Raw genomic sequence first — 23,939 nt, forward strand, 5'->3', positions numbered from 1 at the left:
CTTTATCTGTGCTGTGAACAGCTTGATTGTAATGATGTATAGTCTATTCTTTGACTGGATAGCACACAAACAAAACCTTTTCACTGTATACGTGACTATAATAAACTTAATTACACTTGGCATCTGTCCATGTGCAGGGACATTCCACTGGTATGGTATTTTATTTATCATTTTATTGTTACCAAACAAAGGTGGCTATTTCGGTCTCATTCTCTCACCCATTTCCCTTCAAGCTATTGTCTCTCACGTGCTCTTCAGTTCCCGGTTGATTCTCCTGCCTCACACCATCACGGAGCAATTTTACAGGAGGCATTCGTCAACTAACATGCTTCGAGGTGTGGGAGGAAACTGCAGCACATGGGAAGGTAAACTCCACACAAGATGGATCTCAATAAGCACAGCATGTATTCTCGATCTTTCAATCCAAGTTCTTGCTGTCCTTGCACTCATTTGTCAACCTGCACATTCTCTGTAGCTGTGACACTATATTCTGCACTCTTGCATCTATCCTTTGTATTTCCTGTTGTACCCATGTATGATATAGTCTACTGCACAGTACACAATACAATTGTTGTCACTATATCTTGGTACACGAGACAATAATAAACCAAAACCCGTGGTCAGGATTCAAGTCAGGTGACTGTAAGACAGCAGCACTAATTGCTGCACAACTTTGCCTCTAGATAATAATCATGGAATATAATCCCCGAGGCTGCTCGTAGACACACAACATTTACGACACAGAAGGAGACCATTCACCCCATCACATCCATGCTGACCAAACATGAACTTTAGATTAACCCCACTTCCCAAAGCAATTTTAACCAAAGTAATGAAAGTTTTAGCCTCCTCCATGCATTCAGGACTTTCAGGATCAATGTGGCTCAGGCCCAACTTTATGTAGCACCATAAGTAAAGTTTTCTTAAAATAAAAAGTTACCTGGTAAATATCCATAAGCAAAAGGACATCTGACCCAAGAACCTTTGTCTGTGGTAAACTGGAAAATATTTCAAATATTAAACAAATGGGTTAGTTACAAGCAGACATCAAATAAAAAGAGGGCAAAAGTCTATAAAACGCCCATATCTTCACATTTGTACTGATGAGGCAGAGGAAGCTTAAACCAGTATTCATTGGCAGAGAAGATTCCCTTCCCTCCCTCCAAAGGTAATTACATGTACAAAGCTTTCCTCCTTTCCATCTTTCTCAGTTAACTCTGTGGACATCGAGAATGCTAAATGCACTCAGGCGGAAAATTCAGCATGTTTAATCAAGGGATATGGGGAAAAAGCAGGAACGGGGTACTGATTTTGGATGATCAGCCATGATCATATTGAATGATTTGGCACAAAGGGCCGAATAGTTTACTCCTACACCTATTTTCCATGTTCTTTGTAATAAATTTTTTTTTTAAACACAACTTTAATCCTGCCCCTACACTTGTTTGACATCTTAAAAAGCCAGTGGCAGTAAGTGCAATAATATTCACCTTAGCCATCCCTGGTTGTGCATGATAAAAAGAAAAAAACAGCTTGTGTTTTGAATGTAAATTAAGAAGAAAGTATGGAAAATGCTTTACCTTCATGCAGAGTTTTGGATGCGGATCAATGCGTGAATACTTGACCTATCAAACAAAGAAATGAAAATATCCAATACTATTTACAAAAATTAACTTCTGATTGTTTCAATAGAAAATTATACATTGAACATTCAGCTCTATATGAGGAAAGTCATTTAGCTCATCATAGTTCATCCCTCCAGAGTGAACCAAAATTCCTCTAATTGTAATATTTAATGGCTTTCCAGCGAATTCTCTGAATTTCATTAGCATCATTTTCGCCATCTTTAATTCTATGTATTAGTCTTTTTCTAACAGTAGTTTTTCTAGTGGCAGTTTATATCTAGTCGTAGTTTTTAAGATCTGATTGTTGATCATGTCCAAGGATCTATTATTGGGTATACAGCACACATGGTGTTATTAGCCATTCTGCAGGTAAGCACAGTGAGAATTCAAATCCTTCCCCTCCATCATCCCACCTTCTTCCCTCTGCCCTCTCTTCTAGCTTGGGTGGAATAACTCGCAAAGCCGCTGCCTCACAGTGTCAGCAATCCTGGTTCAAACATGACCTCAGGTACTGCCTAAGTAGAGTGTACCCGTTCTCTCTGTGACTATGCGAGTGTCCTCCAGGTACTTCTGTTTCCTCCTGCATCCCAATATTGTCCCAGTGGCAAGGTCCATTGGCCATTGTAAATGGCCCTGAGTGTGCAGGTGAATGGTAGAATATTGGGAGATATGACAGCAACATGCGACCAGTGTAAATTTGGTGCTCAATGGTTAGTGTGGACCCGGTGGGCTGAAGTGCCTGTTTCTGTGCTGAATGGCTCTTTTGTGACTATGACAAAGGTGGAATGTAACTCAGCAGGAGACTGTTGCAAAGGGCCACAAAGATGACAGCAATTACCTCGGGATACTCTAAAGTGGAGATAATATTTTCATGCAAAATGCTACATTCTCTCTTTGGATAATTTCCAACTTTTAAGTTTGATTAGTTAAGCACTAAATATTTGAAGGGCTGATTTCTCCTTTGAAAACAGGGATTTTAGTTTTCATTCTAGTCAAGGTACTTCAAAACCAGAAATCTAGAGCCATAACTAAAAGGCAGCATTAGTGTTGTTGCCTCACTGTTCCAGATTTGTTCCTGAGCATCTTACATTTATCTATATCCTTTTGAAAGTTGAATAATTTTTCTGTTCATTCCTTTGAAATTATTCTCGAGTATCTGACTTTCCATTACTGCTGCTTTACAAGCAAGTATAATTTCTACCCCTTTACTTAGACTCATAGAGTTATATAGGATGGAAACAGGCCCTTTGCCCCAGCTTGCCCATGCCGACCAAAATACCGCTTTAAACTTGCCTGTGTTTGACCCATATTTCTCTTAACCTTTCCTGTCCATGTACCTGTCCAAATGTCTTGTAAATGTTGTTACAGTTAAGGGCCTGTCCCATGATGCGAGTTTACCCATGAGCTCTCCAGAGTTTAAAAAATAATCAAACTCGTAGAATGTACGTAGCGGGTACGTCGGAGCTCGTGGATGTCTCGTAGCGGCTCATAATGCTAACGGCAGGTAACTCGGGAAATGCGGAAACTCGTGAAGTTTTTTCAACAGTATGAAAATTTCCAAGAGTAAAAAAATACTCGTGATGAGGTACCACGAGTTTGATTTTTTTTTAAACTCTAGAGAGATCTTGGGTGAACTCGCATCGTGGGACAGGCCCTTTACCTGCCACAACTATCTCCTCTAGAGCTCATTCCATATATCCACCGTCCTCCAAATTAAAACAAAAATTATGATGGGAGATTTGTCATCTTATCATCGCAATGTATTTAAATTCTAATTTAATTTATTTACCTGGAACGGTGCTTTGTAGAGTGAGTCCTGTAGATCGATGCAATGCTCATTGTTTTCATCCATCGAGCAGAGAGTTACATCAACATCAACAGGGCAGGATAGTTTCCATGCCAACTCCTGCGATATGTGATTGTATGTTACGTCATTCCAGAGTTCCTCCGTATCTGAGATCAGAAATAGGGTTGAAGAATGGTTGGTACTACTATCTAAACATCAAAGATCCTATAGCGAGCAAGATTGTCCACGCAACGAAAAAGACATAGCACGGTCATGGGCAGATTCATGGGTAAATTTTGGCCCCTTTTCCGTAACCGGCTTCCATCTCCGCCATCTTTGTCCGCCATAGCAGAGCAAAGATACTAGTGTGGAGACAGAAGCCGATTACGGAAACATCCATGTAAAAATCAAACATCTTTGGTAAAAATCTTCTCCTCATTTTCTTTCTGCCTCACAATAAAAAGCAAAAAGATGCCTATGTTCCTTCCACGGCGTGTGGGAAGTCTGGCCCGGATCAGCATGGCTGGGACGCCAGGGTAAAGTTGCGGGGAGGTTTGCAATGTATTTTTATGTAATGTTGTCCCTGGTCTGGGCCTTGAGTCCGAAATAAAGTTTATCATTATATATAAAAATCTGGAGAAATATATATGTGTGTGTTATATGATTACATACATCTATATCACATTCATATATGTGTGTATGTGTGTTCTTTCCTACACAAACTAACCAGTTGTATGGTCGCTGAATAAAACCATCCTTAAGTTATACATCGTTTTTAAATCTAGCTCAAAACAAATTTTATTTTAAATACTTCATTTAGATAACCCCACCATTACGGACAGATCTCATTCCACTCTCTGGCTATTGGGAAGATCAGACCCATTTTATAGTTGAAAAACAATTCCATGGACACAAAAAAACATGAAGGAACATTCCAAGATTCCAAGAGCAGAGCAACTGGAATCTTCATATTGCTATTATTTTCCAAATACCGCAGTTGTGAACAGTGTGATTAGATGAATTACAGAGTGCAAGAGTAATACAAAAATCAACTCAAACTCAAACACAGCACATGAGCCATTTAAAAAGAAAAGCTTTTTAAAAAAACATTAAAAAAAGACAATGAACAGAATCTTATTTGTTAACATATTAATCTTTAACAAAATTTAACAGAATTATGATTGAACAGAATTATGAATCTAACCCTATATCACACACGCAAACTGTTCTGGACGAAGAAATGGCCCACGTTCTGCTCCGTTGCGTACTACACGTCAGCCCATTGCATTTAGCAGGAGTTTACTATTTTGCTCGCTATAGGATCTTTGCTAAAAATGGTCAAAGCTTTGTACATGTGCATTACCACCTCTCCATCCTCACATCATTTTTGCAGGAAGGCGCTGTAATGCAGATAGTTTTACAATCCCTTCACAGGGGAAAATAATCCTTGACGTAAACTATAAAATAAAGCAGATCCTTTGCCTCGCAATGATTTTACTCATTCTGGATTATCATCTTTGTAGTTTCTTTGGGCTTGGCATAACATGTGCCAAAATTCATTGGCACACAAGTCAACTGAAGCATTGACTCGGTATCATAGAAGATTAAAGGGTAGAGTTTCCATATTAAGCACTGTTCGGAAATTGGATTGTGAACTATCGTGAAAGATTGCAGAAGGCAGACAAAACCCATCTCTATTTTAAACTTGCTAACCGCAGCATACAGCCAACTTTGACTAGATTGTATTGAAACATGGACACAAACCATTAGCAGAAATCCTCTTCAACCCAGGACTTTCACTTGAAGTAAAAAGGCGGAGAATTTTCAAAGTGCCTTAAGATTTGAACAACTATTGAACAATGCAAAGTGTGCTGCATCTTAGGTTAGTATGTTCCTGATTTCTGCATCTTTGCATTGTAATGTAGATGTCCGAAATATGCCAACCCAAGACTGAGCATAATTCACATATCTGACATGGGTAGAATCAAAAATGAGTTCCTTAAAAAATGAGTTCCTGCCCAATCGGCCCCTTTTAGATATCCCATTTCATTGATGGTGTCAGTCATAATTTCCACCCTATATCCAATTTCATCCTGCTACGTTTAACATAAACATCTCAGAAACACAAGAGAATCATCAATTTTAATGACTTGTGTGACTTACAGTTTTTAAATGGACAAACTTGGATCCTCGTAGCATCAGGAAGTGCTGACCAGCCCTAGAAATGTTATAAAGGTATGTTCAGAGTTCTCAAAATGAACAGAGTAAAATATAATTTGTTAGACAATCAGTCTAAAGAATGGTCCCAACCATGAAATGTCACCTATCCATACCCTCCACAGATGCTACCTGACCAGCTAAGTTACTCCAGCACTGTGTTTTGCTCAAGATTTCAGCATCTGCAGTTCCTTATGTCTAGAAAATAATTTACATTGGTGCTGCATTGAAAAAGAAGCTTTGGAGAACAGTATTGCTTGGAACATGTTTGAAAATGTCAGCAGTCAATTCTGAATTCCAGGCAGTTGCACACACACATCTGCCGTTCACTCCAATCCATCCTCACGTGACAGCAGTTTCAGACACCCTGTGCAAACCAAGAACCCCAAGTCAGACAAATTCCACCAGCGATTTCCCGATTGCATTCCAACTTTAGAGAACATATGGAGTCCAGGGTGGACCTTCCAATCCTACAGCAGTTACGCTGGAGAATATTTGCCTGCAAACACCCACCGGTGACACATTGTATTTGAATGAAGAGGAACAACTACAATAGAGAAGGTAGGTTGTTTTTTTAAGATTTAGTTTGCCTTAAAGAAGTGGGTTAAAATGATTTAATTATTTTCATTACTTTTTTTAAAATTTGTTTTAAAATGATTTTTGATAGTTTTTACATGCTGTTATTCTGAAGCATTAATGGTTTTTGGAAGGTTGACAACCAGCAAGTCTAGTGGTGCGTGGTTTTGGAAGCTGACAAAGATATTTCAGCTAACATATGGCCAGGGCTTGGTTAGATTCACCCATTTCAACAAATTCAAATCCTGATTTTCTTTGATAAACTTCCATTGTCAGCACATCCTTAAAAAGCGAATATAGTATTTCCCATTATTTACAAATTAAAATTCTTCAGATGAACTTTGTGAATACACCACAGCAGAAGTCCTACCTCAATGCACAGGCAGGGCAAGATGTACGAGTATGATAAAGTGACAGTTTTGGGGTCTTCTACCTCAATCTGCAAAATAAAATATATTTTTAGCAATTTCACAATAACCGTAATATTTTAAAATATTCCAATTTAAAAATACCCAATAACGTGGCCTCCACAGCCGTCTGCAGCAATTAATTCCACAGATTCACCATCCTCTGGTGAAATAAATTCATCCTCATCTCTAAAAGGTATACCCTTTTATTTTGAGGCTGTGCTCTCCGGCCCTAGACTCTCTCATTACTGAAAATGTTCAGTAGTTTCCAGTGGAAATTTCCACCCTTAATTATCCATCAGGGACTCACTGGGTATATGGTTATTCCGAGTTATTGTTAATTTAATTGTAAATTGTTTGTGACTCAGACTGAGTTATCCACCAATAATGACCATACTGAATGGTGTAACAGTTTGAGGAGCCCTCCTTTTCACTGTAGGTATTAGCTGACTGTGTTCAATGATATTGAAAGGGCTCAATTATCCAACTTCTGTGACAACATTTCAACATAAACGCCAAGTTGGATCATGCGACATTACTCCAACTTACAAGAGGTCATGTGTTGCATTAAGTTGCTAGTATTCCCAAGCTCAGAACAAAAGCAGGTTTTGTCACAGCCCCACTGTACTTAAACCACAAGCAGTCTGCCCAGATATTTTGTGGCCAATGAATTCAGAAGAGATGAAATTTATATTGAAGTATAACAGTGAACAATTACCAATGCACTTGTTCTCAAATCTTCACACACAAACCATTTGAGGCATAAACGGACATGGTAGGCATGATCTTCAAGGAAGTCTGAGACTTGGACTGATAATGTCTTCTGTTTTTTTTCAATAACATAGTCCAATTTACCAACTGAAATAAAGTAAAAGAGTCAATGGTAATTAAATTAGTAAATGTTGAATTATGTCAAAAAACTGACTGATAACATTGGATGATCCAACAAAATGTGATCAGAAAACTTATATATATAACTCCAATGTGATAAATATCATTCATACATATTCAAAACAAATTCTGAAAGATGAAAATATTTTCTATATCATATATAAAAAATCATCAAGGCAGTGAAAATGGTTAATCTTTACTAATTCCTCACACATTTAAATGTCAAATTTACACATGCTAATATTATCGAGGCGTTAAGCCACAACCAACTACTTCTCTACATAAGGAAGTGGACAAAATAAAATCAATCTCCTCAACAACATTGAATGCTGAAGGACAGAGACCAACATATATATTCTCTTTTAACCCTTGAAGAAAATGGTTTAACACAATGGGACATATAGAATTAAATATAAAGAGATGAATATACAAGCTGAATGACATGGACCATATAATGTAGTTTTAGAATATTACTATACCTCTGCAAGTTGGGATATTTCGTCCAATATCTTTATCTGTACAATCTAACATTAGAAAAAATCAAAATCAGATGGACTCTTATAAAGACAACATTTATTTCAAGAATTATTGTACATGTATAACAGTTTAAGAAGGGTCCCGACCCACAACATCAATTATCCAGATCATTCACAGATGCTGACAACTCACTGAGTCACTCCAGCACTTTGTGTTTCACTCAAGATTCCAGCACCTTATGACACTTTAATTTAATGTTTTTTTTTTGTTTCCTCATTAAATCAAAAATCCAATTTTAAAATATTTTATATGTACCAATTAAAAGGTTTTTGCCGTGACAAGGATGAAGAATGATTTTAAATTCTGGAACAGTTAATTTCATCTGTAATCAGGATAGAGCCTGGGACTCTGAAGCTATGAGGCAGCAGCTCTACTGCTGCACCACTGTACTGCCTCAAACTGCAATGTTTCTCTATGTTGTCAATAACCCTGAAATATATGTTTTTCATAATCTTCACTGTTGATGTTTTTAGTTTTAAAAACATTTTTAATATTCACCCGTACGAAATTTCACCCAAAACTTCTCAAAGTTCAAACACAAATATTCGTCATTGTGTTCACGACTTCATATCATTGACACAGTAAAAAATAATCACATCAGAAAAATTCAGTGTAGAACCAAAGAAAAGTTTGATATTGGATAGTGCACAAAGCTGCATGTATTTTACCTTCTACTCGATGCTCTTGTTGTAGATCAACACCACAATAGTAAGGGATTGTTCGAATGGTGACAGAACTACGGTCAGCAATTGAAGTACTGAAGCAACCATACTCAACAAACACCTGCAATGAAAGAAATACAAATATTATAGGTTACTTCCTCAGGTGAACATAATCATGAAAACAGAATTTCCTATTCTGAATTTTGTTTTAACTGCATGTAAAGGTTCCAAGGAAGCCTAGAAATTCAGACTGGAAATGTTTGACTTTTATGATCTTGCATATTTGCTGAATCCGAACCAGCTATTCTCAGATGCAGATTTGAAAACAACAATATCAATCAATCATCATGACTGGAAGATGGGAGACAGGAGATGGGAGACACACCACTATTCAATACCCCTGGCCAATACCCTAGGCTCTGGTTGATCAAAACTACTTTCATTCACATTGGAAACATACCCCTTAAGGCCCTGCTGAATAAAGTTATGGCATTTTTCAATTAGTCACCCACAAGCAGCTGTTTGAGGGGTAGTTCCAAATTCCCTCTAACCCTTGTGGAAATTCTGATGTTAATATTAAATAGTCAACCTGTAACATTTTAAAGTGTGCCCCACTGTTCTGGATTCCCTTTAAGAAGAAATATGGTCTCCCAACATCTAGCCTATTAAATCCTTTAATTCTTCAATTAAATTACCCCTTTAATCTTCTATTCTTAAGGAAAGAACGAATGAATGAATTAATTAATGTTTATTGGTCAAGTATATACACATACAAGGAATTTGCCTTGGTGCTCCGCTCGCAAGTAACACCACGACATACAGTAAACAATCAAGAATAAAACATAAAACATTAAAAGCAAAGATTAATCTCTGCAATGTGGCATAATTCAACCTCTTTATTCTCTATTGTCCTTTTTCACATTGCCATGGACATCAGCACAATAGCAAACCATGAAGGCCAACAAATATGTCCACCCATCAGATTTATTTACTGCACAATATATAACAAAATAAATTGTTCATTTGATTTTTCACAGGACATGCTTGAATGCTCATTCTTTGAAATAGGCATGTTAACCATTAGCAATCCATAGCTTCCCTCAAAATATATAATTATGGTGAATACACCTTTGATAGCTGGAAGGACATGAATATAAGGCTAGAAATATATTCTGAGGCATTATCCTTCCTGTCCAAATAGTACAAACAAATGTGGCACAATGAGCTGCAGTGGTGACATCACCAACAGTAAATTCTATTTTAATAGCATTCTACTTTATAAACTCTCACACCTACAGCCACCAAGACAAGTTAGTACGAATATTTTTTTAAACCATACTAAATTATATGGAAGGGACAGAATAAAAAGCATGGTAGCTTTGCTAAAAATGTATCGATCCTTAGTTAATCTTCAGGTAGTTTAATTCTGAGCACCACAACAAACATGGCACATTCCAAGCATTCACCACCCTCTGTGCAAAAGAAAAAAACTTGCCCCTTTAAACTTTGCCCCTCTCACCAGAAAGCTATGCCCTCTAGTATTTGATTTTTCATCCTGGGAAAATGGTTCTAACTATCCACTCAATATAGATAGGGTATAGATAAGGTATACCCTATCTATGTATAATTTCATATACAGGTCTCCTCGCAATCTCCAGCACTCCAGAAAAAAACAATCAAAGTCCATCTAACCTCTCCCTGTAGCTAATATTAAGGTAAGCACCTTGGGATTTCCTTCTTCAAAAGAATACAAGGCAGGAATTTGACCCAACAATATTAAGCAGAATAATTAGAAACTTCCTCGTTATTAACGCATTTTTGGCAAGGCTAATGAAAGCGCAATGAAAAGACAATATGTCAAGACGGATAAATTTCAAGAGTCAGGAGCGTTTATTCATCTAATGCACCTGATATGAACCGGTACAATTATATTCCTACTCGGTGCAACTCAAGTTACACAGTAATTTGTAAAAACAGCTTGCATGATAAATGTCAAGCTCCCATTTATACTGCATCTAACAATGTCCAATGCATGTGCTGACAATTGCATTGATGCATTCATCTATATAACTGCTCCATAGAAGGTAAAGTGCAGATTAACCATGCCTCTATTCAAAGCCAAATGTCAAAGTCTTATTTTTGGACATTCATTTTCCAAGCATGAAGTAATCAGATCTTAGTAGCAAAATCAAACCAGGAAGTCTAGATTAATCTAAATAATACCATAAGGAATAATGAATCTGAATCTTTAGTTGGGATCCCAGAAAATATAGCAACTCTGATTCCATCTTATCATTTCTTGAGTAAAGCTACTATATTTTTATTTAGTCATATCATTGATCATGCAACTCAGATGAAGTTTGCTTCATTTATGTTGTTGCTGACAAATCTAAATAAATTTGGGAAATTCTAATCCATGCCAAATTTGGATCCATTCAGTATCACTTAAGAAGGTTCTCATTTGTCATGTCTCGGGGCTAATTTCAGCCTTCAAAGCAACATTTTTTATTTATTTTTCAAAATATGCAGTGGTGGTAAGGTCTGTGCTTACTGTTCACTTTGAATTGCGCTGAAAGGGAGAGTCGGAGGGCCCTTGTCATTGCATTCTTGCCAAGTTCAATGCAATCTTTTAATATAATTGAGTGCCTTCTAAGGACAAGGCAGGAGGATATCAAAGGTTCACTCCACTAAGTAACTAAAAGGTCAAATTGGAGCCACATGTGGGCCAAACTGATAGCATGGAAGGTTTCCATTCCTCAAAGATGTTTGATTACTAGCTGAGATTTTACAGCCGTATCTTTACCCCCTCTTCGCGGCCTACCATCTGGATTGATGCGGCCTTTCCTGCCGGAGACCGGCCAGAGCTTCAGCGGCTGTGCAGCACTGAATTCCATCGCTCCAGAGGGCCTGCCGAACTTTAACACCATGGAGCTGTGTTTCTGGGATCTTTCGCTGAGGTCGCCAGTGTTGGAGCTCCGCCCAGCTCGGCCTGCAGACTTTGGGAGCCACGGTCTCAGGTAGGAAGCGGCCGATTCGGAAACTCCGAGCTGCTGAGAGTGTTCTCCTGGTCCGATGTCGGAGTTTCACCATCCCGGCGAGGGGGCCTTTTTCCTATGTCCTGTGATTCACCCTACCTAATGTCACAGTGACTTTTTTTAGTTATCTGTTTGCTCTCCCAGCCAATAAATATTTAAATCCTAAACATACAATTACAAGTAACTAATGGACCTTGGTGTTTCATAGCAGAAATGTACTATTCAATTTTATCATGTCTTGTCTAATCAATCTTATTTATTGAACACAGATTTTCAAACTTACAGGTTGTGCAATGAACTCCTTATAATTCTGTTTATTGAATTTCACAGTTATACATTGGGTTGGAAAGTAGTTTGTCGAAGAAGAGCATATCTCCACACCACGGATGTGTTCTGGAACACAAGAACAAAAGGTACATAAGACACCTTGGAAATGACAGACCATATATGGGAATACAAGGAGGAGCAGTGGTATTAGCCTCCATATTAGTTTTTGGCTTTGTATCATAGACAAATCCATATATTATAAGATTGAGGAGCGCAGATACATTCATTGGGGGAATTTACCTACCCACCTATACCCACTCCTCAAACAACTGCTAGATTCTATAGGGAAATCAAACGGAATGAAATGTTTAGACTGACCTCTTTATCCTCCAGCAGCTCAGTACAGCTTACAAATACTTGCCTGAAGTTTAACAAAATGAAATATTTCTTCTTTACCCAATTCCCTTCCAACTTGTAGAAACAAAGACCTGCAGATGCTGGTTTATATCAAAGATAAATACAAAGTGCCGGGTCAGACAGCATCTCTGGAGAAAAAGAATGTGTGTCGTTTTGGGTCAGAACCCTTCTTCAGATTGAAGAACTGGGACCGGTGCCTCTTATTGCCTTGTTTGCTTACAGGTAAGATTATAACACGGCTTATGAATCTGTGTTCCAGCAGAAAGTAATAGACTTGTCAAAAGCTTCGTCACCACAAATCACAATCAGGAGAATAGTTTAGGAAGTGGAGATATCTGAAGTAAAGGACAGCCATGACCTTCCTGAATAGTGATGTAGTCTTGAGGACCACATGTGCTGCACCTGCCCTTCCTTCCCATCACTTTTTTCATGTACAACCAGTCAGAAACAATTGTTTGAGGTGCAAATACTTCCATGAATGCCTTCAATGCTGCTCCACAACTGACCAGAAGGAAGTAAATGGAAGCTGAGTATATTGGGCAGCGTTCATTACTCTTTGTCCTTCTGCACCCACGCTGTAAAACAACACTGTATGGATTTGACACTAAACTACTCCACCCACCAGGAAAACCTGATAATGCTGACGAAGTATAATTCAAACATGCAACAAATTTATTTGAAACTACTGATTTCAGTCACTCATGGCAATGGATTATCATTATTTCTGGATGCATCATTAAACATTCTAATTCAATTACCTCCAAAACTTTGAAGATTTAGTCACCAGATGAAATTAGATAGTACAATTTGGAGGGGGCATTTCTTCATCACTAGGCAGTAAAAACAAACTTTCTGATAGTTCACATATTAAATTACCTTGGAAACACAAAAATATTTACTGACAACACTGGCGGGACTGACATATGATGAAAGAATGGGTCGACTGGGCTTGTATTCACTGGAATTTAGAAGGATGAGAGGGGATCTTAGAGAAACATATAAAATTCTTAAAGGATTGGACAGGCTAGATGCAGGAAAAATGTTCCCGATGTTGGGGGAGTCCAGAACCAGGGGTCACAGTTTAAGAATAAGAGGTAGGCCATTTAGGACTGAGACGAGGGAAAACTTCTTTACCCAGAGTTGTGAATCTGTGGAATTCTCTGCCACAGAAGGCAGTGGAGGCCAATTCACTGGATGTTTTCAAGAGAGAGTTGGATTTAGCTCTTAGGGCTAAAGGAATTAGCAGCAACGGGGTACTGATTTTAGATGAACAGCCATGATCATATTGAATGGCGGTGCTGGCTCGAAGGACCGAATGGGCTACTCCTGAACCTGTCTGGGGTGAGGAGAGCAGATGGCTCATAAAAAACTGTTCTTTGAGCATCTGTTCTTTGAGCATCTGTTCTTTGAGCATCTGTTCTTTGAGTCTTTTCACTTGGAAAATAGAGTCTGTATAAAAAGAACAGGCCAGAACAGAAACTACAGCAACCTTATCTCCAAAAGAAAACAGTGTTCCAGCTTTGCAAAATGCAGTGAATTGTGTACATAAAATCAATCACTGTTGCAAAAGCCAGGTGAAATTGATAGGAGAATGACCTAATCTGCAATGTTGGCTGCCTAAAATACTGACAATGTTTAGCTTAGATTAGAGATACAACATGTACAGGCCTGGGGCCCACAGAGTCGATCACCCGTACACTAGTTCTAAGTTCTACACACTAGGGGAATTTACAGAAGTCTATTTATAATCAAAGTCAAAGTATCCTTTATTGTCATTCAGACCTTTCGGTCTGAGCGAAATTTCGTTGCCTTGCAGTCATACATATAATAAAATAACAAAACACAATAAACACAAATTTAACATCCACCACAGTGAGTTCACCAGGCACCTCCTCACTGTGATGGAAGGCAAAAGTCTTAGGTCTTTGTCTCTTCCCTCCTTGTTCTCCCTCTGCACTGAGGCGATCCAGGCCTCCGATGTTGTGACCCCACCGGGTGATGGCAAGTAAATCCCGCGGCTCAACCGTGCTCCACGAACGGGCCGGTTCAAACTCCGCGGCCCGGGGTGGTCGAAGCTGCCGCCCTCCAGTCCAGCGGACGCAGCTGTTGTTGCGGGAGCTCTGGAAAAACAGGTCGCCAACCTGTCGGGTCGCCGCCACAGCCCCGAGTCGGGCCGCCGCCGCCGCCGCCGCCGGAACACCACCTCAACCCCGAGTCGGGCAGCCGCTGGAACGCCGCCACAGCCCCGAAGTCGGCCAGCCTCGCGCTGGTAAGTCGCGGCTGGCTCTGCCTCCGGAGCCCCGAGGCCGGTCCCAGTTGGAGGCCGCCAGCTCCGCCATTAGGCCTCAGCGCAGACGGAGATAGAGACGGGGGATACGACAAGAAAAGTTGCATCCCCCCAAAGGAAGAGACTAAAACAAGTTTCTCCCCCCCCACACATACACAACCAAATAACTCAAATTAACTAGCTAAAACAGGACAAGAAAAAAAAAAGAAAGAACAGACGGACTGCAGGTGAGCCGCAGCTGCCAAGGCAGCACCGCCACTTCCGGAACAAAGCTACAAACCTGCACGTCTTTGGAATGGGGGAGGAAACTGGAGCAGAGGGAGAAAACCCAGGGAGAATGTTCAAACTCCATACAAACAGCACCCATAGTCAGGACCGATCCCTGATCTCTGGTGCTGGTCATGAGGCAGCAACTGTCATGTAATGCTGCAATGTTTCCTGCCCAATTACACAGATCTAAAGTTGTAGACATGGCTCCCAGTGGCTGCTGATACTGCTTTTGGAAAGTTTATACAAATTTCCTGAGGGGATAATGGACAAACCCAAGAAACTTTCTTCAATAATGTTAAAAATCATAGCACGTAATTTTGCAGTTTGATTAAAAAATATATAGAAAACACATACCATTGAGTATCAATGTCCCTTTAACCTTCAGAAATAGGGAACAATGTCTTTCCTTCATGCATTTCAACACTGTCAATATTTTGAGGTCCTCAAAAATGTTTGAGGGCATTGATGATGGTTGTTGGTGACAGCCACTCTCATGGTAACCTACAAAATGATAAAACGCATACAATTAGAGTCATAGAATCATACAGCACAGAAACAGGACTTTTGGCCCAATGCATCCATGCTGAGCTAGAAGCCCTGCCAAACTAGACCCTTGCCTGGTCATATCCCTCTAAATATTTCCTATCCAGGTCAAAGTATTGGTAGACATGAGTAAAGGATTGCCCATTTCAGGCAGAGCAGAGGAGGAATTTATTTTCTCAGAGAATAACAAACCTTGGGCAACTGTTGCCCCCTACTAATAAAGAGGAAAAGAGGAGAGGGAGTAATTATGTTTTTTCAAGAAGAGATTGGCAATGAGAGTCAGAGGGAATGAAGAGAGAGTAGGACTGTGGTCCTACTCAAGATGGATGAGCATATTGGATCAATGAGAATGGTGGAGCAGGTTAGAGGGACAACTCTTGCCCCATTCTGTTTGTATGTTCTAATCAAATATTGGAAGATAAACTATAATTTAATGTATAGTCCCAAGGTAGGGTGCTTATTTTGCAATGTTCAATGTATTCATCATTGACTGGAAAAACTTGGTCTCCAGTAATAGCCACCCTCGCCCTTTGTGTGAAGGACAACATCTACTGCAGTTTCTCCGTGCAACCAAGGTCAGTCATAAATTGCAACATTTCCTGCTCCTCAAAAACAAACTGGGCTAATTGGATTATTGAATGTAGATAAATTTCAAAGCTGGCATGATGAGATTTGAATTCATATTAATGGGCTACTCATCAAATTGTACAATTACAGTTCCCATTTCATGACCACCCTGCTGCCCTGCATCATCCTGAACACTGTTGGAGCATTACAGCCCCGGTGCCAAATGTGGAAGCGTTTAAATCAATGTGGCAATTGGCTTCTCCATGAATAATTCAACAGAAAGGATTAATTTTGGCAAGACAGGAATAAAGTAGAAAAAAGTCAGCATGATTAATATGTGAGTATTTACTTCTTGTGCATATGATGGGACTGTGATATGACCAATATTGCAGAGCAGGAATGAACAGAAACAAATAAAATAAATAATTGTGCTAGGATTGTAAACAATAGGGTTCTAGTTTGTCCCATCTAAATTCAGTCACCAGCAAAATCTCATTGTTGATTTGGTGAAGGAATTGTCTTCGACACCAAACAGCAGTACTACCCGTGCAGCAGCCATGCTGGCGATAGGAAACTTATCTCCCAGTTCCCTCACCCCTGAATCTCAGCCTGAGGAAGGGTCTTGACCCGAAACATCGCCCTTTGCTTTTCTCCAGAGATGCTGTCTGACCCGCTGAGTTACTCCAGCTTTTTGTGTCTATCTTCGGCTTAAACCAGCATCTGCAGTTCCTTCCTACACAAACTTAAAACACTTTTGGGTTCAGACATCATGAACAGAACTAGTTTATTTACCTTTCTTCTAGATTAAATAGCTTCAAATTTTATGAGATACTCACGAGTAGTCACATTTTTGCTTCTCCATTGGAGACCCTAAAAGAACAAAAACAATGAATTAGACTTTCTGCGCCATTTGAATGTATGCGTGTACAGTATGTCGATGTGTTTGTTTTATGTCCATACAAAAGGTGAATGTATTTGCCTGCAGCAGTTCAAGTGTCTGTAACACATTTGTGTGTACATTTCTGTAAAAGAGCCAAAGTGAAATAAAAGATAAATGAGTTTTCAGTGTAGATCTCTGATCAAAGAGATCAAACCAAAGAGCGTGCAGCAGCAAGAAAATATTGGTAAGGATTCCTCCCATGTTTGCCATTAATTATCTTGCACCCCAGTAGCATCTTAACATACCGATCTCACCTTTAATTCATTTCACAATAAGCAAGGTGTTAAAGTGAACCACTAATAAAGGCCCATAACTAGTTGCTCTTTTTCACATGATCCATATCATGCATGTTACAACCAGGGTGTAATTTGCAACTGAAGTTGGTACAAAGTAAATAATTCCGTAAATTGTCACAGGACGTGGTTCTTCCTTCATGTCTGCAGCAGTCCTCGAGATTAAAACAAACACTAAGAATCTGAACTAAGTCTGAAGAAGGGTCCCGACCCAAAACTTCACCCATCCTTTTTCTCCAGAGGATGCTGACTGACCTGCTGAGTTACTCCAGCACTTTGTGTCTAACTAAGAATTTCATATTGTATGTGGCAGACTGAATAAATTTAATAAAGTTTAATCTAATCTAATCTAATCTAATCTAAGAAAACTCCCCTGGTACCAAGACAATGCGCGCACATCAAACTATACTTCTATTTCTCCTCTTCATCTACAATGAGTGTTTTTACCATCAGATTATTCCATTTATATTGCAGACCATCAGAAATTGAACACAATTCTTTTCTTGCGTGAAGCCAAAAAGTGAATACGAGTATTTTACATTTTATTTTTCTTTACTGTAAGACATTATCAAATTTAGATAGATTTTGATCATTTCTAAATTGCCCATTTCGGTTTAGTTTAGTTTTTAGTTTAGTGATACAGTGCGGAAACAGGCCCTTGTGTTCAGGGAAACCGTGTCCGCACCGACCAGGAATCACCCGTACACTAACACTATCCTACACACGGGGGACAATTTACAATTTTTACCAAAGCCAATTAGCCTACAAACGTGTACATTTTTGGAGTGTGGCACTTTCTCCGAGTGCACCCGGAGAAAACCCACACGCTCACGGGGAGAAGGTACAAACTCCACACAGACAGCACTCATAGTCAGGATCAAATATGGGTCTCTGGAGCTGTAAGGCAGGAACTCTACCACTAAGCCACCGTGCTGCTCCTCAACACATTGGCTTGAACCTTCACAGCATCAAACAATCACTTTGTGATCCTTATGAAATAAACCAGAAGCTTAAAATATAGTTCTTCCAATTAATGCTGAATTAAATACTGCAGCTCAGGCTTTATACCAGCATAATGTTTTGACCAAGTCATCTAGAATTTCCAATGGGAAAATGTGATGGGAGTACTAAGTATCAAACCTCCAAGATCACGTGAATTACATATTATGTACTCTTGATGTCTACAAAAAAGAACAAGAAATAGCAAAACAATATCCCTCTGGATTTTGTGATTGAATGAACCATTAACTGCAGTTAAAATTGGCAGTAAACATTTTTAATGGACTTTTTAGCCGTTCTTTATATCCATTCCTAGTCTTATGTGTGGCCTTCTCTTCAGCCCATGGGAGTATTATGTACAGAAATGTCTCTTCAAGCAATTGGAATCCATACTAAGGCATACAAACTTGGAAATATATTTCATTCAATGTAAAATCATGTATATAAAGGAAAGCTACTGGAGAGGTTGGATTTGGTCAGAGAAAGAAAGAGAAGGGGTTAAAAGAACAGATTTTTAAAATAGTACATTTTTGGATTTGAGTCTATAACTATGAAATGAAATTTTAATTATTAGGTTGCTTATTAGCAAATGAGTCCAAATTACATATGAATGGATAGACTCAGATTTTACCTGTACACATATTGGGTATTTATGAATCAGCAGCTTCAAGATCTTCTTATGCTTGAATGCCGAGTCACCCAGCAAGATATTCATGAACTACCAGTGCAGCTCCAATAACAGTTTCCTGATTTCTACTTTTAATTATACATGTATGAAAAGCAGAAATTGCCATCTAATTTACTTAATCAGTGCTAATAACCTCACCTCTATTACCAAGCAAAGTACAGGTGAAATGTTACATAGTTTTATTTCCTCTGGTTGTTAATTAAATGGTTAAATACACTTCAGGGCCAACAGCCTTGGCTGAATAGACTCGGCATAACATTGTGCACTAATACAATGAACTGAAACACAATTTCCTGCCTACCCATATTGAAGACATTTCTAGAGCAATGAAGACACAGTTACCTTGCTAGTGGCTGAATCTCTGCCAGAAAAGAATACTGTGCCAGAAAGATTATGTGCATATTGTTAGGTTACTGGTTAGATGTTATCATAGCTGAGATGCATAACTACACAAAACTGACAATATGCTATTTAACGGGAGACCACAAATACCACAGGAATAAGCGAAAGTTGCATTAAAAATCCATTACAACAAAACACCTATCAAAGTTAAAAGATTATGGTTCAATTTTTAACTGAGCTGCTTTATTGTCTAGTGGAATGCCTAGTAAGCAGTTTACATGGTTAAAGGATCTGACTGAGGTTGCATGCATGCTGTTACTAAGTCTGCGTGCACCTCAAAGCATTAAGTATTGTGCTCTAACAATGCCAGAATCTTCATCTCCCAACATCCAAACAGATCATAGACGGGGCGTCCAACTTTAGCAACAGCGTACAATGTGAAGCATGGATCAGATTGCCTCCATCCTTGTCATCTGCTTGGTGTATATTGAACGGTCAAAGAATATTACATGAAGTCTCCTTGACCACAGTTCTGAAGGGCAGGTAGTTTTGCTGAGGCACTCCTTCAGTTTGTTGCTCAGGTTCTTCACTCAGATTACTGGTCACGTTTTTCAATGCATTCCTTGCCTCTAGCAAGCAGACTGGAAATCTGTTCAGATCAAGTTCAGATAAAGTAAAGTGCTGTAGGACAAAGGAATCAGGGCAGTTCCCTCAGTCTACTGCACAAACCGTCTGAAGAAGGGTTTCGGCCCGAAACGTCGCCTATTTCCTTCGCTCCATGGATGCTGCTGCACCCGCTGAGTTCCCCCAGCAATTTTGTGTACCTTCCCTTACATGGTAAAATATATTGTTTATGGCAGCAGACCACCTGAACATTAATGAAATGAAACCCTTCAAATTGATGAATGCTCTTGCCGTACCTGGGACTACCTTAAATGCAGATAGACACAAATGCTAGAGTAACTCAGTGGGTCAGGCAACATCTCTGGAGAAAATGGCTAGGTCGTCTGGTCAATAGGTCAAGGTCAATTTCTTTTCTCCAGAAATGCTGCCTAACCAGCTGAGTTACGGCAGCATGTTGTGCTTATCTTTGGTATAAACCAGCATCTGCAGTTCCTTCCTACACCCTACCTTACGTGCAGTGTGCTACATATTGCAGATATGGGACCGAATTATAGTTGCACAAATCATGGAGAACTGATTGACATCATCCTCACTGAAGTTTATGTATGTCCTGGCCCTTGCATGTAAGTCATCTGTTACCTGCCCTGTACATTTATGGGTAGCAAACTGCACAATTGAAGCAAAGTTGATGAAATTTGCAGCAATACTCGCAAAACATTGTGGAGTTTGCCATGGAATATTATCTCTAATTTTACATTGCCATCTTCATTCAGAATGAAAAATAGACAGCGAAACAAAAAAACATCAGAGATAAGGAGTGGGGTGGGTGGGGGGGGGGGGGGTGAGAAAAGTGAACAAAACCTATGGAACCAGATGAGAAAGAGAGGACAAGAGAAAGTCAGGTTAGAAAGCAATTATAGTCTCCAACTTTCCATGTATTAACAAGCAATATACTACGTTGATGAATATATTTTGCCTTGCCTCAATGGCAGCACCACTCTGTGCTTGTATCTCTATTTACTGTCACTGGATCAATGACATCATGTTTGTGGATCCAAGTCTTTCACCATGTATATGGAGCACTGTGAGGGATAGAAACATAGAAAATAGATGCAGGAGGAGGCCATTCGGCCCCTCGAGCCAGCATTCAATATGGTCATGACTGATCATCCAAAATCAGTACCTCGTTCCCCATATCCCTTGATTCTGTTAGCCCTAAGAGCTACTGTATATCTGACCCTTGTGAATACATCCAGTGAATTAGCCTCCACTGCCTTTTGTGGCAGAGAATTCCACAGATTTACAACTCTCTGGGTGAAAACGCTTTTCCTCATCTCAGTCCTAAATAGCCTACCCCTTGTTCTTATACTGTGACCTCTGGTTCTGGACTCCCCCAATATCGGGAACATTTTTCCTGCATCTACTTTGGTCCAATCCCTTAAGAATGGTATATGTTTCTATAAGATCTCCACCCATCCTAAATTCCAATGAATACAAGCCCAGTTGATCCATTTTTTCATCATATGTCAGTCCCACAATCCCGGGATTTATAGCAATATTTAGGGATACTCTCTGTCTGCAACGCCCGAAACAAACCCAGAAAATGTCCTCTAGTTACAGGTATGTTTAAAACTGTTCAACTCCTCGTTATTGCTTACAATGGCAAAGCATTTGAACCCGTGTTTGTGATTCTCGCACCAGTTGAAACATCATGACATCTACCCTGTAATGCCCTCATGGACTTCAATGCTTCAATAAGATCACTTCTTATTCTTCTGAATCCCAATGGACATACCCATAGGTTTGTTTTTCCGCTCTCCCAGCCAAAACATTAGTCCACATTCACCATGAAGAAGAACCATTCCTGTCCTGTTTTTACAACTTCGATCAAAAGAACTAGGAATTAATCAAAACCATGTCTTGAGGGCCGATGTTTCCCACATGTGTTTGAGTTCAATCAAAATTCGAGAATAGTTTAAAAAAAAACGTAATTGAGAAACATCCGTAACCTGGTTAGCTGCAACCACACACGCTTTTATAAAGGAAAATAACGTTTTATAGAGATGGGACATGGCATAGTAAATTGACAAACATTAATAGAGAAAACGGTTAAACAGTTTAATGAAATGTTACAACGTCTAAGCATGACTTTAAAATTAAGTATTTACATTCCTGTTGCAAAATATCAATGTTATACCTGAGAACACCTGAGTCCACATGTAGTGATGTATTCCACACCTTGAGAACAAGATATGAGCAACCCTAAGGTAGTTAAGAGACAATTGAGACTATGACTTCTGCAACAGTGCATTTTATCGGTCACTTAGTTAATCTTTAAACGATACGTCCAGAAAGCAGAAAGCCGATGAGCCTCGCTGTGTTGTCAGAAGCGAGTCAGCGCGAAATCCAAGGATTCAGATGATGCTGTTTCTCAGCATTGACTCAGCCTCACACACACGCAAGGATAAAAGCCGGCACCAAATTCCAACCCCGCCCCCGAACAGTCCTGGTTCCTATCAGCGAGCGCAGCGTAAAGAAGCCAGCCCAGTAAATTTAAACACATGATTTCGTGGAAAATAAAAGTTGCGACAGTGTATTCTACTACTGTCATTATGACCGCGTTTCATGCAGGCATTGCTGAAATTAAAATCCTATCTTTAAATTCTACAGCGGAGCTTTTCAGCTGTTGGGCGGTGAACTCACAAGGAAAAATAATCAGATACAAAGGAACTGCAGATGCTGGTTTACAAGCCAAAGAAGTCTGAAGCAGGGTCCCGACCTGATAGGTTAACTATCCATGTCCTCCAGAGGGTCTCAAGAAGAGTCACGACCAGAAACGTCCCGTCCATGTTCTCCGGAGATGCTGCCTGACCCGTCGAGTTACTCCAGCATTTCGTGTCTTTTTAGAGCATAAGAAGTGTCCAGAATTCACGCACAGTTCTCGCACAATTTATCTCTTCATTGTAATGGAATATCTCCAAAAGTCCGTAGCTTCATTATCTTTGTACTTGTTATAGTTGAACAACACACAACTAAATATAGTCTTGCATTTAACTTGATCCAGAGAAAATTCACCGTGGGCGATGTTATGTGCCAAAATGGTTAATAAAGGTAGCTAGAGTATTTTACTGACTGGAAATGTGCTTGTAACCAGTGTTGAGCTGGGAGTAAGCCTACTATACTCAACCAGTCATGCAGGCGTTTATTCCCCATCCCCTGCAGACACTTCAGGAGTCTTTATGGGAGGGGAAACTATTCTCCGGATGTGATTGTCGAGCTTATTTGGATAGCACATATGTTAGTAGGTCACTCGGCCCCTCCAGCATGCCCTACATTCATTGTGATAATGACTGATCCACCCCCAGGGTCACCCCTTTGGTGCCGGTTTCACACAGCACCAAGTTCCCTGATCTTTAAAAATAACATGTATATTTCTTCTACTAACACCCTCTGGTGATCCAGTCCCCCTAACCCTGCAGCACTGAGAATTCCAGAAATTCACCAACCTCTGTGAGAAGAGGTTCCTATGCATCTCAGTCTCAAACTACTGTCAAAATAATCGTCTGACTATATTACCTCATTTGTGATTCTCCCACCGGTGTAAACAGCATGACATTTACCCTGGAGAAAAGGAATAGGTGATCATAATGTCTGATGAAGGGTCTCAACCTGAAACATCACCTATTCCTTTTCGTCAGAGATGTTGCCTGACCCGCTGAGTTACTCCAGCATTTAGTGTCTATCTTTGGTGTAAACTAGCATCAGCAATTCCTTCTTACACATGTGATCTACCATGTTATACTCACTGGATCATCTATGCGTCAATAAGATCACCTCTCATTCTCCTAAATTCCAAAGAACATAGATCATAGAACATAGATCTAATTTCTTTAGCCACTCATGGTAGGAATTAGCCAAAAGAACATCTTATGGACAATTTCCAATGCTATTATATTCTTTCTTAAA

At 39.5% G+C, this 23,939-nt stretch overlaps 1 protein-coding gene across 2 annotated transcripts in view; it reads right to left on the reverse strand.

Moving 5' to 3' along the window:
* Nucleotides 1-22,395, reverse strand: part of il17rel (interleukin 17 receptor E like) — a 33,695-nt gene extending 11,300 nt beyond the window's left edge. The window contains exons 1-12 of one of the 2 annotated variants that reach the window (XM_033039775.1): nt 22,171-22,395; nt 16,924-16,957; nt 15,332-15,478; nt 12,020-12,129; nt 8,708-8,822; nt 7,982-8,026; nt 7,330-7,469; nt 6,575-6,643; nt 5,575-5,629; nt 3,415-3,578; nt 1,581-1,625; nt 941-998 (exon numbers count right to left, since the gene is read on the reverse strand). In XM_033039775.1, coding sequence (XP_032895666.1) covers nt 941-998; nt 1,581-1,625; nt 3,415-3,578; nt 5,575-5,629; nt 6,575-6,643; nt 7,330-7,469; nt 7,982-8,026; nt 8,708-8,822; nt 12,020-12,129; nt 15,332-15,478; nt 16,924-16,957; nt 22,171-22,284 — 1,096 coding nt within the window. In that variant the 5' untranslated portion in view covers nt 22,285-22,395. Of the gene's footprint in view, nt 1-940; nt 999-1,580; nt 1,626-3,414; nt 3,579-5,574; nt 5,630-6,574; nt 6,644-7,329; nt 7,470-7,981; nt 8,027-8,707; nt 8,823-12,019; nt 12,130-15,331; nt 15,479-16,879; nt 16,958-22,170 lie in introns of both variants that reach the window. The other variant, XM_033039776.1, reaches the window with a different exon arrangement.
* Between the last annotated feature and the right edge of the window lie 1,544 nt (nt 22,396-23,939).

This window comes from Amblyraja radiata, chromosome 21 (assembly GCF_010909765.2).
Source record: "Amblyraja radiata isolate CabotCenter1 chromosome 21, sAmbRad1.1.pri, whole genome shotgun sequence".
In the NCBI taxonomy this organism is placed as follows: Eukaryota; Metazoa; Chordata; class Chondrichthyes; order Rajiformes; family Rajidae; genus Amblyraja; species Amblyraja radiata.